Source organism: Bufo bufo, chromosome 9 (assembly GCF_905171765.1).
Source record: "Bufo bufo chromosome 9, aBufBuf1.1, whole genome shotgun sequence".
Lineage (NCBI taxonomy): Eukaryota > Metazoa > Chordata > Amphibia > Anura > Bufonidae > Bufo > Bufo bufo.
In genome coordinates, this window is record NC_053397.1 from 5,991,952 (window position 1) to 6,017,684 (window position 25,733).

The 25,733-nt window shown below is 49.6% G+C and overlaps 1 protein-coding gene and 1 non-coding gene across 2 annotated transcripts; both read left to right on the forward strand.

The window, feature by feature from the left end:
• The first annotated feature begins 306 nt into the window (after positions 1 to 306).
• Positions 307 to 3,952, forward strand: ERP27 (endoplasmic reticulum protein 27). Its single transcript, XM_040407572.1, has 5 exons — positions 307 to 708; positions 940 to 1,056; positions 1,928 to 2,053; positions 3,239 to 3,433; positions 3,712 to 3,952. The coding sequence occupies exons 1-5, from the start codon at positions 520 to 522 to the stop codon at positions 3,745 to 3,747; spliced, it is 663 nt and encodes a 220-aa protein (XP_040263506.1). The 5' UTR covers positions 307 to 519; the 3' UTR covers positions 3,748 to 3,952.
• Positions 3,953 to 10,186: 6,234 nt separating this feature from the next.
• On the forward strand, positions 10,187 to 10,259 carry TRNAR-CCG. Its single transcript has one exon. It is a non-coding gene; the product is annotated as a tRNA-Arg (tRNA).
• The last annotated feature ends 15,474 nt before the right edge of the window (positions 10,260 to 25,733 follow it).

Consider the following 25,733-nt stretch of genomic DNA (forward strand, 5'->3'; position numbering starts at 1 on the left):
CAATCACTGTGTACATACATTAATTATCCTGTACTGATCCTGAGTTACATCCTGTATTACACTCCAGAGCTGCGCTCACTATTCTGCTGGTGCAGTCACTGTGTACATACATTACTTATCCTGTACTGATCCTCAGTTACATCCTGTATTATACTCCAGAGCTGCACTCACTATTCTGCTGGTGCAGTCACTGTGTACATACATTACTTATCCTATACTGATCCTGAGTTACATCCTGTATTATACTCCAGAGCTGCACTCACTATTCTGCTAGCACTGGAGCTTAAATATTTCAGCATTACCTGCTTGTTCAGTACCTGATTCTTCAGGATGATAACTGATGATGATATTGATCACTGATGTTCATCAGAGTTTTTCCTGATTATTTTTCCTTCAGTTCCGGAGAGAGGAGCCCAGATATTATTGGACGTTCCTTCTACCGCAGCCTTCATCGATTCCACTGATATAGCCGTGGTCGGGTTTTTTGTGGTAGGTTCTTACAGCTGACGTTTGCCCATTATGCTGTATGTCGGTGGAGGACGCCTTTACATGGTTTTGCTCTTCTCACAGGATCCAGAGACTCCAGAACTTGAGCATTTCAATACACTTGTTAAAAATCATCCAGAATGGGATTATGGCTTCACAACCAACAAAGACGTCCTGAAGCACTACAAGATAAAGAGTAACACCGTCAGCATTTTCCGCCAGGTGATTGTTACTTCCTTTAAAGCTTTTCTTGTTATTCTCCCCCATTTCACTGTTCTGCTGGTTGCCCATTTGCTCTCTGGCTGCAGTACCCCACATCACACTGCTGCCCCCTACTGGTTCAGTTTGTGCACTGAATATGTTGTGCCAAATGCCTATCGTTTCCAGGTATCAGGCAGCAGAATCGTGAATGCAGCTCTGGTGGTGATTTTCTTTCATTTTCTTTGATTCTAGACAGATTATTTCCGGGATGATTTAGTGGTGGAGGAAACGGCAGAACTTAACACTGCAAAACTTTACCGATTCCTTACGATCAATGATTTGAGACTGGTGACAGAGTATAACCCCATGGTAAGTTCTATTCTTCTGGAATATCAGTGATGTGGAAAGTGCAGGGCCGGACGGACGCCACCAGACACTGCATCACAAGGCACAGTCCACGTGTCACCAGGGGAAGTTTTAAAAGGCTTATTTGTGATCCAACATTGGGTCTCAATTCCTGACCATTTTCAAAATGCTTGCCTGCTTGCTGTCAATGAATGGTAACACTATAAGTCACATAGAGAGGCTATGAATCAGTCCTGACCTAATACTTCTCACAGCTGAGGGGTTGTTGTAATTGTATCTGGTCTGGACAATCCTATAACAAGCCTGCACGCCCGACTGATACATTGTATCAGACAGGGGATTGTCTAGACTGGATATATTGTAACTAAACCTCAGCTGTGAAAAGCATTGAGTCAGGAGCCGTTTTTAATGTTTTTTTACAACCCATTTTGGCAATCACATTTGGTAGGTTAGCAAAAAATAATGCCGGAGGGAAGGGAGAAGCACATGACTGAGGGAACAGACTACACAGGCGTCGTTTGTAGTCTGTTACCATGGAGACACATAAAACACATTGTTTAAACATGACTTTGCAGAGTTGCAACATTTGTTTCTTAACATTTACAGGGACAATAAGAAATAGTTACCGGTAGTTAGAAAGGAGGCCACAAACATATAAATGGGAATATTCCATTCACTGACAGCAACTACAGACCCTGAAAGTGGTGGGAAGTGAAATTTGAACGCAGCAATCGTTACATCTGGGATTTGCTGTTTGTTAGTTTTGCGCCAGAGAATAGAGAAGAACGAGCCGTGTAGGTTCCTCCACAGGAACAGCAGGGCGTTCTGGGCATAGTGCCGGTTGTCAGTATCTTCTGTGTTATCTCGCCCTCAGACGGCCATTGGAATTATCGCCTGCAAGGTTCAGATCCATCTGCTCTTCTTCACACACAAGGATGTGGAAGGACAGGAGGAGATCCTGAAGGAATTACGAGAAGCCGCGAAGGATCTCCGGGGGCAGGTCAGCCATACTGTGAAAGAAGTGGAAACTGTAGATATTAGTACATAAGACGGTAACGTAACGCGCAGCAAAGGAAAGGTGCCCCCACAGGAAATGTGAAGCATTGCATCATAATCATTGATCACTGAGCTGAACAGATACTGACAGTCCTCCGGGGGTAAGACGCCCAAACACAGCACTAATATTCTGCATCCCGGACCCCCGAATTTAAACCACAATATTCAGGCCGCAGACCAGACCCCATAATAGGAATCCCATAGTAAATCCAAATGTTCAGATCCCATGCGACGCCTCATATCAGACCCCATATCCCTGTGGGCAGGGCAGAAGTGACACAAATATTTGCTGGAGTCAATCCTGCAGGGAGGGCAGACATGACTAGTTGGTCCTGCAGGGAGGGCAGACATGACTAGTTGATCCTGCAGGGAGGGCAGACATGACTAGTTGTTCCTGCAGGGAGGGTAGACATGACTAGTTGGTCCTGCAGAGAGGGTAGACATGACTAGTTGGTCCTGCAGGGAGGGTAGACATGACTAGTTGGTCCTGCAGGGAGGGCAGACATGACTAGTTGTTCCTGCAGGGGAGGCAGACATGACTAATTGATCCTGCAGAGAGGGTAGACATGACTAGTTGGTCCTACAGGGAGGGTAGACATGACTAGTTGATCCTGCAGAGAGGGTAGACATGACTAATCAATCATGCAGGGAGGGCAGACATGACTAATTGATCCTGCAGAGAGGGTAGACATGACTAGTTGGTCCTGCAGGGGAGGCAGACATGACTATTCAATCATGCTGGAGGGCAGACATGACTAATCAATCATGCAGGGAGGGCAGACTTTACTAGTTGATCCTGCAGGAAGGACAGACATTAATAGTTGATCCTGCATTGGGGGCAGGTGTAACTAGTTGATCCTGCAGGGAAGGTAGACATGACTATTCAATCATGCAGGGAGGGCAGACATGACTAGTTGATCCTGCAGGAAGGACAGACATTAATAGTTGATCCTGCAGAGGGGGCAGGTGTAACTAGTTGATCCTGCAGAGAGGGCAGACATTAATAGTCAATCCTGCAGGGACTACCTATAATTAGTGACTCCACTGAATACAGACTTGACTAGCCGACCCCCAATCCTGCACACCTACTCACGGGGTCCATATTTCATCTTCCATTCCCCGGCGTCAGGTTCTGTTTGTGAAGATGGACGTCAACATGAAGAGCAATCAGAAGATCATGGCGTTCTTCAAGCTGACGCAGAGCGACCTCCCGCTCGTCTCCATATACGACACCGAGTCCAACAGGAAACGGATCATGGCGTCCGGTGAAATTACCGCTGAGACCGTGAAAAAATTCTGCTCAGATTTCTTGTCCGGCGCATTGGTGAGTGGAAGAATCAGAGGACTGGACCTGGGGGGGGGGGCGAGTCTTAAAGGGGAGCTCCATACAACTGGTCCAATCAAAAGGCTAGGAGAAGTATGCCCCGCCCCCTGGACTCCTGATGAGCATGGCACAGAGAATTATGTCATGTGACCCCTCTGGACCCTAACTGTGCAGGGTCAGAGGGGCGGGGCCTGGGAAGTAATGTTATTTTCTGCCTCCACTTGAAATATTCTTGCAAATTTTTATAAAATAAATATTTTTCTTTTTCTGTTTTGCAGGAAGAAGAATCAGAAAGTGTGAAGACTGAATTATAACATCCGGCCTTTGTGTTTTCTTTTTTTACCTGATTTTGTGTTTTTACAACTTTAAGATAATTTTTTGTTTTCTTTTGTTTATGAAACAAAATTGTCATTAACCCTGAATGTTCTGTGTGGTGTTCTGTGTCCTGCAGTACGGGGGGCACACACTAGAGGGAGCTGGAGGAAAGCAAAACAACAACAGCAGGAGGAGTAAGGGTTAAGTGGGCCGTCCTAGGGTCGGTCAGTCTGATATTTGCCACTATTGGGTTGCTGCTTCTTAAAGGGGCAGGCGCACAGTCTGATGTCACTCCTCACGTGTTGCGCTGGGATCGTCTCTGCAGCATTTTACCGGTTCCGCCACTTATCGTCGTTCGTTACGACTATTTTAATAACGTGTCCGGTTTACCGTCACATCACTGTCACCCAGCTCTCCACAGATCCTGAATGACAGTAATTGTTCTGCGTCTTGTCTTTTCCTGCACTGTCATTCTTCACTGTAGTTCTAGCATTCTATTCCTGAATCCAGGTGAGATGTAGCAGAGCTGGATGAGGTTGGTGGTGATTATGCAGTGGAAGGTTCGCCTGTTCTCAGGTCACAGAGTATTTGTGGACAATGGCGCTGTGTCCGTCCTAATTATATTCAGTGCGGAAATATCAGCGCCCGCAATCAATTTGCCCCGTTGACTCCTCACCCGTTAACCGCGCACGGGCGGCAGGGGCTAATTATACGATCCTAGCAGAGCCGCGTTCACCTGCGAGGTTCACCACAGAACCGGTCCGGAGGGTTCAGCTGGAGATGTGATGACCCGGGGCTGACGGGTATTAAAGGGCCGGTGCACTCTTCTGCAAATTCCTCACCATTTTCTCTGCTTGTTGTCAGTGAATAAAACTTTCCCTTTTACGTCCAGAGCTAATAATCAGTCCTGACCTAATGCTTCTCACAGCTGAGGGTTTGTTACAGTGTACCAGTGCAAGCAATTCTTTGTAAGCTACAAATAACAGCTGCACCGCTGTATGCTGATAGCATTACCTACACTGATACACTGTAACAAACTGTCAGCTGTGTCTCTGGATGGGAATAGCAAAATGTGAAGTCTTTTCAGTATTATATTCAGCCTTTCATTCATGTGACTACTCCCGCCACTCTCTGCCCCCCAGGTCTGTGACTCTCTGCCCCCCAGGTCTGTGACTCTCTGCCTCCCGCTCTGTGATTCTCCCCCCCCCCCCCCCCGATCTGTGACTCTTTGCCCCTCCGGTCTGTGACTCCCCCCCACCCTGTCTTTGACTCCCTGCCTCCCGCTCTGTGACTCTTTGCCCTTTGCCCCCCCCCTTTGACTCTCTGCCTCCTGTTCTGTGACTCTTTGCCCCCCCCAGTCTTTGACTCTCTGCCTCCCGCTCTGTGACTCTTTGCCCCCCCTCTCTGGTCTTTGACTCCCTGCCTCCCGCTCTGTGACTCCCCCCCCCCAGTCTTTGACTCCCTGCCTCTCGCTCTGTGATTCTCCCCCCCCCCCCCCCCGATCTGTGACTCTTTGCCCCCCAGTTTTTGACTCTTCTCTCCCGTTCTGTGACTCTTTGCCCCTCCGGTCTGTGACTCCCCCCCACCCTGTCTTTGACTCCCTGCCTCCCGCTCAGTGGGAGCACTGTGTGACTCTTTGCCCTTTGCCCCCCCCTTTGACTCTCTGCCTCCCGCTCTGTGACTCTTTGCCCCCCCCCTCTGGTCTTTGACTCTCTGCCTCCCGCTCTGTGACTCTTTGCCCCCCCCCTCTGGTCTTTGACTCCCTGCCTCCCGCTCTGTGACTCCCCCCCCCCCCCAGTCTTTGACTCCCTGCCTCCCGCTCTGTGACTCTTTGACCCCTCCTAGTCTTTTACTCTTTGCCCCCTCCCGGTCTTTGACTCCCTGCCTCCCGCTCAGTGGGAGCACTGTGTGACTCTTTGCCCCCCCCGGTCTTTGACTCTCTGCCTCCTGTTCTGTGACTTTTTGCTCCTCTGGTCTGTGACTCCCCCCCACCCGGTCTTTGACTCTCTGCCTCCCGCTCAGTGGGAGCACTGTGTGACTCTTTGCCCCCCCCCGGTCTTTGACTCTCTGCCTCCCGCTCAGTGGGAGCACTGTGTGACTCTTTGCCCCCCCCGGTCTTTGACTCTCTGCCTCCCGCTCAGTGGGAGCACTGTGTGACTCTTTGCCCCCCCAGTCTTTGACTCTCTGCCTCCCGCTCTGTGACTCTTCCCCCCCCCCGGTCTTTGACTCCCTGCCTCCCACTGTGTGACTCTTTACCCTTTGCCCCCCCCCTTTGACTCTCTGCCTCCCGCTCTGTGACTCTTTGCCCCCCCCCTCTGGTCTTTGACTCTCTGCCTCCCGCTCTGTGACTCTTTGCCCCCCCCCCCTCTGGTCTTTGACTCTCTGGCTCTCGCTCTGTGACTCTTTGCCCCCCCCCTCTGGTCTTTGACTCCCTGCCTCCCGCTCTGTGACTCTTTGCCCCCCCCCCCCCTCTGGTCTTTGACTCTCTGGCTCCCGCTCTGTGACTCTTTGCCCCCCCCCCTCTGGTCTTTGACTCCCTGCCTCCCGCTCTGTGACTCTTTGCCCCCCCCCCTCTGGTCTTTGACTCTCTGGCTCCCGCTCTGTGACTCTTTGCCCCCCCCCCTCTGGTCTTTGACTCCCTGCCTCCCGCTCTGTGACTCTTTGCCCCCCCCCCCCCCTCTGGTCTTTGACTCTCTGGCTCCCGCTCTGTGACTCTTTCCCCCCCCCCCCCTCTGGTTTTTGACTCCCTGCCTCCCGCTCTGTGACTCTTTGCCCCCCCCCTCTGGTCTTTGACTCTCTGCCTCCGGCTCTGTGACTCTCCCCCCCCCCAGTCTTTGACTCCCTGCCTCCCTGCCTCCTGTTCTGTGACTCTTTGCCCCTCCGGTCTGTGACTCCCCCTCCACCCGGTCTTTGACTCTCTGCCTCCCGCTCTGTGACTCTTTGACCCCTCCTAGTCTTTTACTCTTTGCCCCCTCCCGGTCTTTGACTCCCTGCCTCCCGCTCAGTGGGAGCACTGTGTGACTCTTTGCCCTTTGCCCCCCCAGTCTTTGACTCCCTGCCTCCTGTTCTGTGACTTTTTGCCCCTCCGGTCTGTGACTCTCTGCCTCCCGCTCAGTGGGAGCACTGTGTGACTCTTTGCCCCCCCCGGTCTTTGACTCTCTGCCTCCCGCTCAGTGGGAGCACTGTGTGACTCTTTGCCCCCCCAGTCTTTGACTCTCTGCCTCCCGCTCTGTGACTCTTCCCCCCCCCCCGGTCTTTGACTCCCTGCCTCCCACTGTGTGACTCTTTACCCTTTGCCCCCCCCCTTTGACTCTCTGCCTCCCGCTCTGTGACTCTTTGCCCCCCCCCCTCTGGTCTTTGACTCTCTGCCTCCCGCTCTGTGACTCTTTGCCCCCCCCCCTCTGGTCTTTGATTCCCTGCCTCCTGTTCTGTGACTCTTTGCCCCCCCAGTCTTTGACTCTCTGCCTCCCGCTCTGGGACTCTTTGCCCCCCCACCCCTCTGGTCTTTGACTCCCTGCCTCCCGCTCTGTGACTCTTTGCCCCCCCCCCCCCCTCTGGTCTTTGACTCCCTGCCTCCCACTGTGTGACTCTTTGCCCTTTGCCCCCCCCCTTTGACTCTTTCCCCCCCCCCCCCTCTGGTCTTTGATTCCCTGCCTCCTGTTCTGTGACTCTTTGCCCCCCCAGTCTTTGACTCTCTGCCTCCCGCTCTGTGACTCCCCCCCCCTGGTCTTTGACTCCCTGCCTCCCACTGTGTGACTCTTTGCCCCCCCTTTGACTCTCTGCCTCCCGCTGTGTGACTCTTTGCCCCCCCCCTCTGGTCTTTGACTCTCTGCCTCCCGCTCTGTGACTCTTTGCCTCCCCCCCTCTGGTCTTTGACTCTCTGCCTCCCGCTCTGTGACTCTCCCCCCCCCCCCCAGTCTTTGACTCCCTGCCTCCCACTGTGTGACTCTTTGCCCTTTGCCCCCCCCTTTGACTCTCTGCCTCCCGCTCTGTGACTCTCCCCCCCCCCTCTGGTCTTTGACTCTCTGCCTCCCGCTCTGTGACTCTTTGCCCCCCCCCCGGTCTTTGACTCCCTGCCCCCCACTGTGTGACTCTTTGCCCTTTGCCCCCCCCCCCCCTTTGACTCTCTGCCTCCCGCTCTGTGACTCTTTGCCCCCCCCCCCCTCTGGTCTTTGATTCCCTGCCTCCTGTTCTGTGACTCTTTGCCCCCCCAGTCTTTGACTCTCTGCCTCCCGCTCTGTGACTCTTTGCCCCCCCCCTCTGGTCTTTGACTCCCTGCCTCCCACTGTGTGACTCTTTGCCCCCCCTTTGACTCCCTGCCTCCCGCTGTGTGACTCTTTGCCCCCCCCCCCCTCTGGTCTTTGACTCTCTGCCTCCCGCTCTGTGTCTCTCCCCCCCCCCCAGTCTTTGACTCCCTGCCTCCCACTGTGTTACTCTTTGCCCTTTGCCCCCCCTTTGACTCTCTGCCTCCCGCTCTGTGAATCTTTGCCCTTTGCCCCCCCTTTGACTCTCTGCCTCCCGCTCTGTGACTCTGCCCCCCCCCTCTGGTCTTTGACTCTCTGCCTCCCGCTCTGTGACTCTTTGCCTCCCCCCTCTGGTCTTTGACTCCCTGCCCCCCACTGTGTGACTCTTTGCCCTTTGCCCCCCCCTTTGACTCTCTCCCTCCCGCTCTGTGACTTTTTGCCCCCCCTTTGACTCTCTGCCTCCCGCTCTGTGACTCTCCCCCCCCCCCCCCCGGTCTTTGACTCTCTGCCCCCGCTCTGTGACTCTTTGCCCTTTGCCCCCCCCCCTTTGACTCTCTGCCCCCGCTCAGTGACTCTCTCCCCCCCCCCCCCCCGGTCTTTGACTCCCTGCCCCCCACTGTGTGACTCTTTGCCCTTTGCCCCCCCCTTTGACTCTCTGCCCCCGCTCTGTGACTCTTTGCCCCCCCCTCTGGTCTTTGACTCTCTGCCTCCCGCTCTGCGCCCCACCCCCCAGTCTTTGACTCCCTGCCCCCCACTGTGTGACTCTTTGCCCTTTGCCCCCCCCCTTGACTCTCTGCTGCCCCCGCTCTGTGACTCGCTGCGGCTTCTGTGCAACATCTGCTGATTATTATTAGTGCCGGGAGAAAAACAGGAAAAGCTATAAATACAGCGACTTCTTTCTGCTGTTGGTGACGTCCTCCTACATCTGGTTTTATCTGAATCATCTCTGCAGAACATCTCACCCTCCCGCCCTGATAGACGACTAGTATGGCTGCTGGATCACCCAGCTTTCCCAGAGTCCTGAACAGTAAAGCTGTTTCTTGTGCCCCTCCTCCCAGTGGTCACATGACATACATGTTTGAAAGGAGTCCAGAGGGTGGGGCTTACTTATTCTAGTCCTTTGATTGGTGTGCACAATGGCGCCCCCTAGTTCAGCATAGCCAGGACATTGTACTGCTACCCTAATCTTACTCGTGGACAGGTTCCCTTTAAACCATTATAAAACCCAGTCCTGTGCCGTATAATCCGGGGCGATTCTCGGGTGAAGCAGATTGGACGGTCGGACTCGGCGTTGGCGCCGCGCCAGTCACTCCTTCCTGGAACATTAGTCCAGTAAATTCCTTCTCTCGGGCAGAGGTGGAATCAGCGGAGATGTTTGCTTTCATGTGGTTTAATCTACTTTCCATACGAAAGACGGAGAGTCTGGAGCGGGGGAGGGGGGAGCCGGGGTGACTGACAACTTCAAGGGATTGTCCATAAACACAATGTGACAAGTGAATCAGTGTGTGAGACCCCTACAGATCTCAAACTTGAGGGGGTCCTACTCCATGTCCCAGAAAATTGAGAGGTGGTATGTACTTTGCAGCATTTTCCAGTTCCCTGGATGCAGCCTGCAGTGTAAAGCATGGGGGATCTCATTCTAGTTGTCTCTGCAGTAACTATGTTTCTTTTATTTTTTATTTATTTTAAAAAAGACACTTTTTACTATGTGCACGAAGTGCATTTACAAGTGTCGCAGCCGGATCCTGGTCACAGAGATTCCATTAAAACCACTGTGCTTTACACTGCAGGCTGCATCCAAAGGGCTGAAAACTGCAACAAAATTATAACAAGTTTTATGTGACAAAGTGATGTATCGGTTCCCCTTCAGAGCCGCGTTGCGTCCTCCATTTTGAATGTTACGTTTAGAGATTAGCGACACCAGCGTTTCGCCATCGGCAGATCCGATGATACGGCGGCGAAGATCCCCTTCATAAAACAATGGAGGCTGAAATCTACGCTATTGGCCCAAGAAGAGGGGGGGAGGTAAGTGCCCCCATCCAGCTGCCCAATAAAGACATTCCATTCACTTTATTTTTTTAAGGCTCCGCCCACAGCGACAAAACTGCCTGTAAATCAGGACTCCTGAGGTTTGTTTACAATGAAGTTTTTCTGCAGAATTTCCCATTTTCTGCTCAGAGGCTTTATCACAAATGGCCCAGTGGCCTAATGGATAAGGCGCCAGCCTCCGGAGCTGGAGATTGTGGGTTCAAGTCCCATCTGGGTCGAAAATTTTAAGAATTGGGAAAATCCCAGAATAATTCCAGAAACTGAATAAACATGATTCCAATGAAAAATGTTAGCTGCCGGTTGTCACATTTTAATGATGTGAATGTTTAGAACAGTTGTCAGCCCCTCCCCTTCACTGGATACAGACACGCCCCCAACCAAGCTCCACCCACATAAGGACAGATCAGAAAGAGGAAAACAGAAATGATGCATCAAGGGAACCAATGAAACATGTGGAAAAAAAAAAAAAGTTTTAAAAGTTTGTATTTTGCAATATTTTCATCTGAATGATCCCCGCCATTCACAGGCTGAGGAATTAAAGGAAGCAGTGTCCACAGCAGCACAGAGGATTTCAGGAGAGGAGTGTGCTGATCTTGTGGAGGTGACAGGAAGAGAGTTACATAGCGGAAGGAGCAGGGTCTCCAGCAGCACAGAGGATTTCAGGAGAAAAGTGTGCTAATCTTGTGGAGGTAACAGGAAGTGAGTTACATAGTGGAGGAAGCAGGGCCCCCAGCAGCACAGAGGATTTCAGGAGAGGAGTGTGCTGATCTTGTGGAGGTCACAGGGTGAGAGTTACATAGTGGAAGGAGCAGGGTCTCCAGCAGCACAGAGGATTTCAGGAGAAAAGTGTGCTAATCTTGTGGAGGTAACAGGAAGTGAGTTACATAGTGGAGGGAGCAGGGCCCCCAGCAGCACAGAGGATTTCAGGAGAGGAGTGTGCTGATCTTGTGGAGGTCACAGGGTGAGAGTTACATAGTGGAGGGAGCAGGGCCGCCAGCAGCACAGAGGATTTCAGAAGAGGAGTGTGCTAATCTTGTGGAGGTTACAGGAAGAGAGTTACATAGTGGAGGGAGCAGGGTCCACAGCAGCACAGAGGATTTCAGGAGAAATGTGTGCTAATCATGTGGAGGTAACAGGAAGTGAGTTACATAGTGGAGGGAGCAGGGCCCCCAGCAGCACAGAGGATTTCAGGAGAGGAGTGTGCTGATCTTGTGGAGGTCACAGGGTGAGAGTTACATAGTGGAAGGAGCAGGGTCCAAGCAGCACAGAGGATTTCAGGAGAAAAGTGTGCTGATCTTGTGGAGGTAACAGGAAGTGAGTTACATAGTGGAGGGAGCAGGGCCCCCAGCAGCACAGAGGATTTCAGGAGAGGAGTGTGCTGATCTTGTCGAGGTGACAGGAAGTGAGTTACATAGTGGAAGGAGCAGGGCCCCCAGCAGCACAGAGGATTTCAGGAGAGGAGTGTGCTGATCTTGTCGAGGTGACAGGAAGTGAGTTACATAGTGGAAGGAGCAGGGCCCCCAGCAGCACAGAGGATTTCAGGAGAGGAGTGTGCTGATTTTGTGGAGGTCACAGGCGGAGAGTTACATAGTGGAAGGAGCAGGGTCCAAGCAGCACAGAGGATTTCAGGAGAGGAGTGTGCTGATCTTGTGGAGGTAACAGGAAGTGAGTTACATAGTGGAGGGAGCAGGGCCCCCAGCAGCACAGAGGATTTCAGGAGAGAAGTGAGCTGATCTTGTAGAGGTGATAGGAAGAGAGTTACATAGTGGAAGGAGCAGGGTACCAGCAGCACAGAGGATTTCAGGAGAAGAGTGTGCTAATCTTGTGGAGGTCACAGGGTGAGAGTTACATACTGGAAGGAGCAGGGTCCCCAGCAGCACAGAGGATTTCAGGAGAGAAGTGTGCTGATTTTGTGGAGGTCACAGATGGAGAGTTACATAGTGGAAGGAGCAGGGTCCCAGCAGCACAGAGGATTTCAGGAGGAGTGTGCTGATCTTGTGGAGGTCACAGGGTGAGAGTTACATAGTGGAAGGAGCAGGATCCCCAGCAGCACAGAGGATTTCAGGAGATGAGTGTGCTGATCTTGTGGAGGTCACAGGCGGAGAGTTACATAGTGGAAGGAGCAGGGTACCAGCAGCACAGAGGATTTCAGGAGAAGAGTGTGCTAATCTTGTGGAGGTCACAGGGTGAGAGTTACATACTGGAAGGAGCAGGGTCCCCAGCAGCACAGAGGATTTCAGGAGAGAAGTGTGCTGATTTTGTGGAGGTCACAGATGGAGAGTTACATAGTGGAAGGAGCAGGGTCCCAGCAGCACAGAGGATTTCAGGAGGAGTGTGCTGATCTTGTGGAGGTCACAGGGTGAGAGTTACATAGTGGAAGGAGCAGGATCCCCAGCAGCACAGAGGATTTCAGGAGATGAGTGTGCTGATCTTGTGGAGGTCACAGGCGGAGAGTTACATAGTGGAAGGAGCAGGGTCCCGGCAGCACAGAGGATTTCAGGAGAGGAGTGTGCTGATCTTGTGGAGGTCACAGGCGAAGAGTTACATAGTGGAAGGAGCAAGGTCCCAGCAGCACAGAGGATTTCAGGAGAGGAGTGTTCTGAAGTTGTGGAGGTGACAGGAAGAGAGTTACATAGTGGAAGGAGCAGGGTCTCCAGCAGCACAGAGGATTTCAGGAGAAAAGTGTGCTAATCTTGTGGAGGTCACAGGGTGAGAGTTACATAGTGGAAGGAGCAGGGTCTCCAGCAGCACAGAGGATTTCAGGAGAAAAGTGTGCTAATCTTGTGGAGGTCACAGGGTGAGAGTTACATAGCGGAAGGAGCAGGGTCCCCAACAGCACAGAGGATTTCAGGAGAGGAGTGTGCTAATCTTGTGGAGGTAACAGGAAGTGAGTTACATAGTGGAGGGAGCAGGGCCCCCAGCAGCACAGAGGATTTCTGGAGAGGAGTGTGCTGATCTTGTGGAGGTCACAGGGTGAGAGTTACATAGTGGAGGGAGCAGGGCCCCCAGCAGCACAGAGGATTTCAGGAGAGGAGTGTGCTAATCTTGTGGAGGTTACAGGAAGAGAGTTACATAGAGGAAGGAGCAGGGTCTCCAGCAGCACAGAGGATTTCAGGAGAAAAGTGTGCTAATCTTGTGGAGGTCACAGGGTGAGAGTTATATAGTGGAAGGAGCAGGGTCCCCAGCAGCACAGAGGATTTCAGGAAAGGAGTGTGCTTATTTTGTGGAGGTCACAGGCGGAGAGTTACATAGTGGAAGGAGCAGGGTCCCAGCAGCACAGAGGATTTCAGGAGAGGAGTGTGCTGATCTTGTCGAGGTGACAGGAAGTGAGTTACATAGTGGAGGGAGCAGGGCCCCCAGCAGCACAGAGGATTTCTGGAGAGGAGTGTGCTGATCTTGTGGAGGTCAGAGGGTGAGAGTTACATAGTGGAGGGAGCAGGGCCCCCAGCAGCACAGAGGATTTCAGGAGAGGAGTGTGCTAATCTTGTGGAGGTTACAGGAAGAGAGTTACATAGTGGAAGGAGCAGGGTCTCCAGCAGCACAGAGGATTTCAGGAGAAAAGTGTGCTAATCTTGTGGAGGTCACAGGGTGAGAGTTATATAGTGGAAGGAGCAGGGTCCCCAGCAGCACAGAGGATTTCAGGAAAGGAGTGTGCTTATTTTGTGGAGGTCACAGGCGGAGAGTTACATAGTGGAAGGAGCAGGGTCCCAGCAGCACAGATGATTTCAGGAGAGGAGTGTGCTGATCTTGTCGAGGTGACAGGAAGTGAGTTACATAGTGGAAGGAGCAGGGCCCCCAGCAGCACAGAGGATTTCAGGAGAGGAGTGTGCTGATTTTGCGGAGGTCACAGGCGGAGAGTTACATAGTGGAAGGAGCAGGGTCCCAGCAGCACAGAGGATTTCAGGAGAGGAGTGTGCTAATCTTGTGAAGGTAACAGGAAGTGAGTTACATAGTGGAGGGAGCAGGGCCCCCAGCAGCACAGAGGATTTCAGGAGAGGAGTGTGCTGATTTTGTGGAGGTCACAGGCGGAGAGTTACATAGTGGAAGGAGCAGGGTCCCAGCAGCACAGAGGATTTCAGGAGAGGAGTGTGCTGATCTTGTCGAGGTGACAGGAAGTGAGTTACATAGTGGAGGGAGCAGGGCCCCCAGCAGCACAGAGGATTTCAGGAGAGGAGTGTGCTGATCTTGTAGAGGTGACAGGAAGAGAGTTACATAGTGGAAGAAGCAGGGTCCCAGCAGCACAGAGGATTTCAGGAGAAGAGTGTGCTAATCTTGTGGAGGTCACAGGGTGAGAGTTACATAGTGGAAGGAGCAGGGTCCCCAGCAGCACAGAGGATTTCAGGAGAGAAGTGTGCTGATTTTGTGGAGGTCACAGGCGGAGAGTTACATAGTGGAAGGAGCAGGGTCCCAGCAGCAAAGAGGATTTCAGGAGAGGGGTGTGCTGATCTTGTGGAGGTGACAGGAAGAGAGTTACATAGTGGAAGGAGCAGGGTCTCCAGCAGCACAGAGGATTTCAGGAGAAAAGTGTGCTGATCTTGTGGAGGTCACAGGGTGAGAGTTACATAGTGGAAGGAGCAGGGTCTCCAGCAGCACAGAGGATTTAAGGAGAGAAGTGTGCTAATCTTCTCGAGGTGACAGGAAGTGAGTTACATAGTGGAAGGAGCAGGGCCCCCAGCAGCACAGAGGATTTCAGGAGAGGAGTGTGCTGATTTTGTGGGGGTCACAGGTGGAGAGTTACATAGTGGAAGGAGCAGGGTCCCAGCAGCACAGAGGATTTCAGGAGAGGGCTGTGCTAATCTTGTGGAGGTTACAGGCTGAGAGTTACAAAGTGGTAGGAGCAGGGTCCCCAGCAACACAGAGGATTTCAGGAGAGGGCTGTGCTAATCTTGTGGAGGTTACAGGCGGAGAGTTACAAAGTGGTAGGAGCATGGTCCCAGCATCACAGAGGATTTCAGGAGAGGAGTGTGCTGATCTTGTCGAGGTGACAGGCTGAGCGTTACATAGTGGAAGGAGCAGGGTCCTCCCAGCAGCACAGAGGATTTAAAGGGGCTGTCTGGGTTCAGAGCTAAACCCAGATATAACCGGTTCTTCCCTCATTCACCATGAATGAGTGGAGCATTTCTCGCCCCGATGCTCCCCATCGCGCAGGGCAAGGGTGGAGGCTTCCGCCTAGCAGCCATCACGGCACTGATGGGAGGTCTATAGCGCCCATTAGTGCTAGTGACGTCACCGGGATCACTGCTAGGTGGAAGTCTCCGCCTGGCATTCCCAGGGTGTGACCCGGTACATCACCGGATCTAAAGAAGAAGCCCTTTCCCTGCGCGATTCAGGGGAGGATCGGAGCACGAAACGCTCCAATGTTCACTCATTGATAGTAAACCCCTCTGAACCCGAAAACCCCGTGAAGCAGAGGAGTGGGCCAACCTATCACTAATATAGTCACAAGGCCTTTTTTAGTCACACGGCCGGTTTTACGCTGTGACCGCCAGTTGGACGCGATGGGGATTGGGGCGTGTCACGGGCAAATGGCATAAATGGTGGAAAAAGGCGTAAATGTTAGCAAAAAACTACGCCAGCCAAGGGCAGCGACTGCCATAGTTGCGCCTAATTTATGACGAGGCAAAAGCAGGTAAGTCCTAGTAAATGTGCCCCAATTAACCCTTCCCCTCCCTCGGTGTTACCGCCTCCTCCAATCCTCCCTCCACCTGTTTCCATTTTGGTGCCTGTTTTTCAGACAAGGTAAACAGATATTTTCTGCTCTCCGTTGATTTCTTCCATCTGCCACATCCCGGTCCAAGAACTGGTCGAGGTGGAGGAGCGCGAATAAATAAGACATAAGCAGCTCTCTGTGGAGCCAGTGACCCGAGGGAACCGGAGGCGGCGCGCCGCTCACATGGACCCCGGTCAGATCCTCTGCCAGTCACACACGGATGTTTGAGTCACAGCCTGAGAGACGGGGGAGACGCTTCTCCCCAAAGTGGGTGGGGGGGGGCGAGCGGTGCCAAGAACTGCAAACTGACCCGTCAGAACATCCAGGAAATGTGTGCAGGATATTAATGGAATCACGCCCACTACCTGCGAGCCGTCCGCGGGGATCAGCTGCCGTTCACTGACATGGAGCAGAGGCCATTACTAAATTACAATATTCTTATTCATGCTGGAAACCAAAGAAAACACTGAAGAAACCAGAGTCGATAAAGCAGTCACCACCGTGACACTGCTGGGTCATGAAATCAGAAATCCAGACATCAGCCTTAAAATAAATCTCCAACCTGGAATATAACCAAAATCCAGCATATTTAATGGAATAATAAGGGAGAGAGCTCAATACATACAGATTATACAGCCACCACTAGAGGGAGCTCACTACATACAGATTATACAGCCACCACTAGAGGGAGCTCACTACATACAGATTATACAGTCACCACTAGGGGGAGCTCACTACATACAGATTATACAGCCACCACTAGAGGGAGCTCACTACATACAGATTATACAGTCACCACTAGAGAGAGCTCACTACATACAGATTATACAGCCACCACTAGAGGGAGCTCACTACATACAGATTATACAGCCACCACTAGAGGGAGCTCACTACATACAGATTATACAGCTACCACTAGAGGGACCTCACTATATACAGATTATACAGTCACCACTAGGGGAGCTCACTACATACAGATTATACAGCCACCACTAGAGGGAGCTCACTACATACAGATTATACAGCCACCACTAGAGGGAGCTCACTATATACAGATTATACAGTCACCACTAGGGGGAGCTCACTACATACAGATTATACAGCCACCACTAGAGGGAGCTCACTACATACAGATTATACAGTCACCACTAGAGAGAGCTCACTACATACAGATTATACAGCCACCACCAGAGGGAGCTCACTACATACAGATTATACAGCCACCACTAGAGGGAGCTCACTACATACAGATTATACAGCTACCACTAGAGGGACCTCACTATATACAGATTATACAGTCACCACTAGAGGCAGCTCACTACATACAGATTATACAGCCACCACTAGAGGGAGCTCACTACATACAGATTATACAGCCTCCACTAGAGGCAGCTCACTACATACAGATTATACAGCCACCACTAGAGGGAGCTCACTACATACAGATTATACAGCCACCACTAGAGGGAGCTCACTATATACAGATTATACAGTCACCACTAGGGGGAGCTCACTACATACAGATTATACAGCCACCACTAGAGGGAGCTCACTACATACAGATTATACAGTCACCACTAGAGAGAGCTCACTACATACAGATTACACAGCCACCACTAGAGGGAGCTCACTACATACAGATTATACAGCCACCACTAGAGGGAGCTCACTACATACAGATTATACAGCTACCACTAGAGGGACCTCACTATATACAGATTATACAGTCACCACTAGAGGCAGCTCACTACATACAGATTATACAGCCACCACTAGAGGGAGCTCACTACATACAGATTATACAGCCTCCACTAGAGGCAGCTCACTACATACAGATTATACAGCCACCACTAGAGGGAGCTCACTACATACAGATTATACAGCCACCACTAGAGAGAGCTCACGACATACAGATTATACAGCCACCACTAGAGGGAGCTCACTACATACAGATTATACAGCCACCACTAGAGGGAGCTCACTACCTACAGATTATACAGCCACCACTAGAGGGAGCTCACTACATACAGGTTATACAGCCACCACTAGAGGGAGCTCACTACATACAGATTATACAGCCACCACCAGAGGGAGCTCACTACATACAGATTATACAGCCACCACTAGAGGGAGCTCACTACATACAGATTATACAGCTACCACTAGAGGGACCTCACTATATACAGATTATACAGTCACCACTAGAGGCAGCTCACTACATACAGATTATACAGCCACCACTAGAGGGAGCTCACTACATACAGATTATACAGCCTCCACTAGAGGCAGCTCACTACATACAGATTATACAGCCACCACTAGAGGGAGCTCACTACATACAGATTATACAGCCACCACTAGAGGGAGCTCACTATATACAGATTATACAGTCACCACTAGGGGGAGCTCACTACATACAGATTATACAGCCACCACTAGAGGGAGCTCACTACATACAGATTATACAGTCACCACTAGAGAGAGCTCACTACATACAGATTATACAGCCACCACTAGAGGGAGCTCACTACATACAGATTATACAGCCACCACTAGAGGGAGCTCACTACATACAGATTATACAGCTACCACTAGAGGGACCTCACTATATACAGATTATACAGTCACCACTAGAGGCAGCTCACTACATACAGACTATACAGCCACCACTAGAGGGAGCTCACTACATACAGATTATACAGCCTCCACTAGAGGCAGCTCACTACATACAGATTATACAGCCACCACTAGAGGGAGCTCACTACATACAGATTATACAGCCACCACTAGAGAGAGCTCACGACATACAGATTATACAGCCACCACTAGAGGGAGCTCACTACATACAGATTATACAGCCACCACTAGAGGGAGCTCACTACCTACAGATTATACAGCCACCACTAGAGGGAGCTCACTACATACAGGTTATACAGCCACCACTAGAGGGAGCTCACTACATACAGATTATACAGCCACCACTAGAGGGAGTTCATTACATACAGATTATACAGCCACCACTAGAGGGAGCTCACTACATACAGATTATACAGCCACCACTAGAGTTAGCTCACTACATACAGATTATACAGCCACCACTAGGAGGAGATCACTACATACAGATTATACAGCCACCACTAGGAGGAGATCACTACATACAGATTATGCAGCCACCACTAGAGGGAGCTCACTACATACAGATTATACAGCCACCACTAGAGGGAGCTCACTACATACTGATTATACAGCCACCACTAGAGGGAGCTCACTACGTACAGATTATACAGTCACCACTAGAGGGAGCTCACTACATACAGAATATACAGCCATCACTAGAGGTGGCTCACTACGTACAGATTATACAGATTATACAGCCACTAGACTGAGCTCACTACATACAGATTATACAGCCACCGCTAGAGGGAGCTCACTACATACAGATTATACAGCCACCACGAGGGAGAGCTCACTACATACAAATTATACAGCCACCACTAGAGGGAGCTCACTATACACAGATCATACAACCACCACTAGAGGGAGCTCACTACATACAGATTATACAGCCACCACTAGGGGGAGCTCACTACATACAGATTATACAGTCACCACTAAAGGGAGCTCACTACATACAGATTATACAGTCACCACTAGAGGGAGCTCACTACATACAGAATTATACAGCCACCACTAGAGGGAGCTCACTACATACAGATTATACAGCCACCACTAGAGGGAGCTCACTACATACAGATCACACAACCACCACTAGAGGGAGCTCACTACATACAGATTATACAGTCACCACTAGAGGGAGCTCACTACATACAGATTATAGAGCCACCACTAGAGGGAGCTCACTACATACAGATTATAGAGCCACCACTAGAGGGAGCTCACTACATACAAAATATACAGCCACCACTAGAGGGAGCTCACTACATACAGATTATACAGCCACCACTAGAGGGAGCTCACTACATACAGATTATACAGTCACCACTAGAGGGAGCTCACTACATACAGATTATAGAGCCACCACTAGAGGGAGATCACTACATACAGATTATACAGCCACCACTAGGGGGAGCTCACTACATACAGATTATACAGTCACCACTAAAGGGAGCTCACTACATACAGATTATACAGTCACCACTAGAGGGAGCTCACTACATACAGAATTATACAGCCACCACTAGAGGGAGCTCACTACATACAGATTATACAGCCACCACTAGAGGGAGCTCACTACATACAGATCACACAACCACCACTAGAGGGAGCTCACTACATACAGATTATACAGTCACCACTAGAGGGAGCTCACTACATACAGATTATAGAGCCACCACTAGAGGGAGCTCACTACATACAGATTATAGAGCCACCACTAGAGGGAGCTCACTACATACAAAATATACAGCCACCACTAGAGGGAGCTCACTACATACAGATTATACAGCCACCACTAGAGGGAGCTCACTACATACAGATTATACAGCCACCACTAGAGGGAGCTCACTACATACAGATTATACAGTCACCACTAGAGGGAGCTCACTACATACAGATTATAGAGCCACCACTAGAGGGAGATCACTACATACAGATTATACAGCCACCACTAGGGGAGCTCACTACATACTGCCACCCAGTAATTTACCCACATTGTGCCCCCAGTAATATGCCCACAATGTGCCCCCCAGTAATATGACCACATTTTTCTCCCCAGTAATATGCCGACATTGTGCCCCTCACAGAATGCAAAAAAAATAAACACCACATACTTACCTTCTTCCTAGCTGCAGCAGCAGGACATAGGCTGCTCTAGCCTGTGAAGGAGGCTGAGCCGAGGCAGGGGGCAAGGAATGATTAAGCAGGGACCCGATGCTTCATCATAATAATACTGGCAACTGTCTCTGCTTCCTATGGACGCAGGGATAGCTGCCAGAAAGCAGGACATAGCTCCCCCCACACCAGGACAGCGTGACAGACACTGCAATCCAGGACTGTCCCGCCGGATCCGGGACTGTTGGGAGGTATGACATTGTAGTACTGGAGTGGGGAGGAAAATGGCAATTCCCACTATCAACCTACCTGCTATTCCATAAATAAATCCAGACCATTAATATTTTAAAAAAGTGCCAGAGCAAACTGCACTTTGCTGAAACAACACAGATTTTCTGGATTCCTTTTATCTCACCCATCTTTAGGAGACATATACATGTTCTCCAGTGCTTTATCAGACATTGTGTTACAGGATATATTATGGACAGAATCAACATGGTGTTAAAATGGTTTGAAGCATTCATTAACTTTACAGCAGAATGCAGGTTACATATAGAACAAATCCACATAATCGGTGCAGTCACTGTGTACATACCTTACATTACTTATCCTGCACTGATCCTAAGTTACATCTGTATTATCCTCCAGAGCTGCACTCACTATTCTGATGGTGGAGTCACTGTGTACATACATTACTTATCGTGTACTGATCCTGAGTTACATCCTGTATTATACTCCGGAGCTGCACTCACTATTCTGCTGGTGCAGTCACTGTGTACATACACTACTTATCCTGTACTGATCCTGAATTACATCCTGTATTATACTCCAGAGCTGCACTCACTATTCTGCTGGTGCAGTCACTGTGTACATACATTACTTATCCTGTACTGATCCTCAGTTACATCCTGTATTATACTCCAGAGCTGCACTCACTATTCTGCTGGTGCAGTCACTGTGTACATACATTACTTATCCTGTACTGATCCTCAGTTACATCCTGTATTATACTCCAGAGCTGCACTCACTATTCTGCTGGTGCAGTCACTGTGTACATACATTACTTATCCTGTACTGATCCTGAGTTACATCCTGTATTATACTGCAGAGCTGCACTCACTATTCTGCTGGTGCAGTCACTGTGTACATACATTACTTATCCTGTACTGATCCTCAGTTACATCCTGTATTATACTCCAGAGCTGCACTCACTATTCTGCTGGTGCAGTCACTGTGTACATACATTACTTATCCTGTACTGATCCTGAGTTACATCCTGTATTATACTCCAGAGCGGCACTCACTATTCTGCTGGTGCAGTCACTGTGTACATACATTACTTATCCTGTACTGATCCTGAGTAACATCCTGTATTATACTCCAGAGCTGCACTCACTATTCTGCTGGTGCAGTCACTGTGTACATACATTACTTATCCTGTACTGATCCTGAGTTACATCCTGTATTATACTCCAGAGCTGCACTCACTATTCTGCTGGTGCAGTCACTGTGTAAGTACATTACTTATCCTGTACTGATCCTGAGTTACATCCTGTATTATACTCCAGAGCTGCACTCACTATTCTGCTGGTGCAGTCACTGTGTACATACCTTACATTACTTATCCTGCACTGATCCTGAGTTACATCCTGTATTATCCTCCAGAGCTGCACTCACTATTCTGCTGGTGCAGTCACTGTGTACATACATTACTTATCCTGTACTGATCCTGAGTTACATCCTGTATTATACTCCAGAGCTGCACTCACTATTCTGCTGGTGCAGTCACTGTGTACATACATTACTTATCCTGTACTGATCCTCAGTTACATCCTGTATTATACTCCAGAGCTGCACTCACTATTCTGCTGGTGGAGTCACTGTGTACATACATTACTTATCCTGTACTGATCCTCAGTTACATCCTGTATTATACTCCAGAGCTGCACTCACTATTCTGCTGGTGCAGTCACTGTGTACATACATTACTTATCCTGTACTGATCCTCAGTTACATCCTGTATTATACCCTAGAGCTGCACTCACTATTCTTCTGGTGCAGTCACTGTGTACATACATTACTTATCCTGTACTGATCCTGAGTAACATCCTGTATTATACTCCAGAGCTGCACTCACTATTCTGCTGGTGCAGTCACTGTGTACATACATTACTTATCCTGTACTGATCCTGAGTTACATCCTGTATTATACTCCAGAGCTGCACTCACTATTCTGCTGGTGCAGTCACTGTGTACATACCTTACATTACTTATCCTGCACTGATCCTGAGTTACATCCTGTATTATCCTCCAGAGCTGCACTCACTATTCTGCTGGTGCAGTCACTGTGTACATACATTACTTATCCTGTACTGATCCTCAGTTACATCCTGTATTATACTCCAGAGCTGCACTCACTATTCTGCTGGTGCAGTCACTGTGTACATACATTACTTATCCTGTACTGATCCTGAGTTACATCCTGTATTATACTCCAGAGCTGCACTCACTATTCTGCTGGTGGAGTCACTGTGTACATACATTACTTATCCTGTACTGATCCTGAGTTACATCCTGTATTATACTCCAGAGCTGCACTCACTATTCTGCTGGTGCAGTCACTGTGTACATACATTACTTATCCTGTACTGATCCTGAGTTACATCCTGTATTATACTCTAGAGCTGCACTCACTATTCTGCTGGTGCAGTCACTGTGTACATACATTGCATTACTTATCCTGTACTGATCCAGAGTTACATCCTGTATTATACTCCAGAGCTGCACTCACTATTCTGCTGGTGCAGTCACTGTGTACATACATTACTTATCCTGTACTGATCCTGAGTTACATCCTGTATTATACTCCTGAGCTGCACTCACTATTCTGCGGGTGCAGTCACTGTGTACATACATTACTTATCCTGTACTGATCCAGAGTTACATCCTGTATTATACTCCAGAGCTGCACTCACTATTCTGCTGGTGCAGTCACTGTGTACATACATTACTTATCCTGTACTGATCCTGAGTTACATCCTGTATTTTACTCCAGAGCTGCACTCACTATTCTGCTGGTGCAGTCACTTTGTACATACATTACTTATCCTGTACTGATCCTGAGTAACATCATGTATTATACTCCAGAGCTGCACTCACTATTCTGCTGGTGCAGTCACTGTGTACATACATTACTTATCCTGTACTGATCCTGAGTTACATCCTGTATTATACTCCAGAGCTGCACTCCCTATTCTGCTGGTGCAGTCACTGTGTACATACATTACTTATCCTGTACTGATCCTCAGTTACATCCTGTATTATACTCCAGAGCTGCACTCCCTATTCTGCTGGTGCAGTCACTGTGTACATACATTACTTATCCTGTACTGATCCTGAGTTACATCCTGTATTATACTCCAGAGCTGCACTCACTATTCTGCTGGTGCAGTCACTGTCTACATACATTACTTATCCTGTACTGATCCTGAGTTACATCCTGTATTATACTCCAGAGCTGCACTCACTATTCTGCTGGTGCAGTCACTGTGTACATACATTACTTATCCTGTACTGATCCTGAGTTACATCCTGTATTATACTCCAGAGCTGCACTCACTATTCTGCTGGTGCAGTCACTGTGTACATACATTACTTATCCTGTACTGATCCTGAGTTACATCCTGTATTATACTCCAGAGCTGCACTCACTATTCTGCTGGTGCAGTCACCGTGTACATACATTACTTATCCTGTACTGATCCTGAGTTACATCCTGTATTATACTCCAGAGCTGCACTCACTATTCTGCTGGTACAGTCACTGTGTACATACATTACTTATCCTGTACTGATCCTGAGTTACATCCTGTATTATACTCCAGAGCTGCACTCACTATTCTGCTGGTGCAGTCACTGTGTACATACATTACTTATCCTGTACTGATCCTGAGTTACATCCTGTATTATACTCCAGAGCTGCACTCACTATTCTGCTGGTGCAGTCACTGTGTACATACATTACTTATCCTGTACTGATCCTGAGTTACATCCTGTATTACACTCCAGAGCTGCACTCACTATTCTGCTCGTGCAGTCACTGTGTACATACATTACTTATCCTGTACTCATCCTGTGTCCTTTCTATTTTGTAGGCTTCGGAGCTGAAATCTCCCAGTATTCCCTGCTTGTCAGTGTACCCCAGAGTGTGAAGAGTTAATCTATAGGTCGATGATCTGCCTGTCCGGAGCTGACGCTTGGAGCATATAGTGCGCTGTGTCTGGTCGGGGTCTAGATGGTCATGTGACCTCAGAGCTTGATGGAAAACATTGAGAAATCCGCAGGGGGTGTTGTTGTGTAACATGTATAGGGGCGACTGCGCTCATTTAATGTTTATAGGAGGAGAGAACAGAGCGCCATTCATTCCGGGTAAACACGAGCCGCGGACGCGTCCAGGTGCCTGGGATTCTGGTCCGGTCACAGATTTGGTCATTTTGATGCTGGAAACACAGACTCACATGTCAACAGAAACAAGTGCGCAGCAATGGGGCTTCACTTAAAGGGATACTCCACTCAAACAACATCATTTTAGTAGGGACACTTTCAGACCCCCGTAACATGTCGGTCCTCGCACCGGCTCCTATGTTCCCTGGATCCATAATAATAACATAAGAAAGCACCAATAACGAGGCCGCACGAAAATAACTATACCTTGTCCCTGCAGTAATAACGACACGATCAGTCCACACATACTACAGGACTCTGAGGTTGTCACAGCCCCGCCCCCCGCTGATGACATCACTGATATAATGACATGTGATCCACACCTTATACTACAGGAACATCTACTGACAACCTGCCTGTATATCCTGTGACAGGATTCCTGTCTGAGAGGTTGTCACAGCCCCGCCCCCTGCTGATGACATCACTGATATAATAGTGGTTTTAGGGACTGATCGTTATACACCGCGTTTCAAATTATTATGCAAATGCCATTGTTCTCTGATTTTCCTAATTCCCCGTTTATCCTTTTCTTTCCCACGTTGGGCGGAGGAACACACGGCCGGGGTTCACCGCGTCCGGCATAGTCAGATATCACCGTGCGCTGCCGGATCCCCATTCACCTCAAAAGCTGCTTTCCGGGATAAAGGTCCGGTGCGGAGCAGAGGCACAGAACCCCGCGGATACGGAGA

Bases quoted from the DNA above. Each gene is read 5' to 3' on its own strand.
- ERP27 (XM_040407572.1), top strand. From the start codon at position 520: ATGCTGTATGTCGGTGGAGGACGCCTTTACATGGTTTTGCTCTTCTCA. The intron at 709-939 runs GTGATTGTTACT...CTTTGATTCTAG, and splicing joins CCGTCAGCATTTTCCGCCAG to ACAGATTATTTCCGGGATGA. The intron at 2,054-3,238 runs GTCAGCCATACT...CCCCGGCGTCAG, and splicing joins CGAAGGATCTCCGGGGGCAG to GTTCTGTTTGTGAAGATGGA.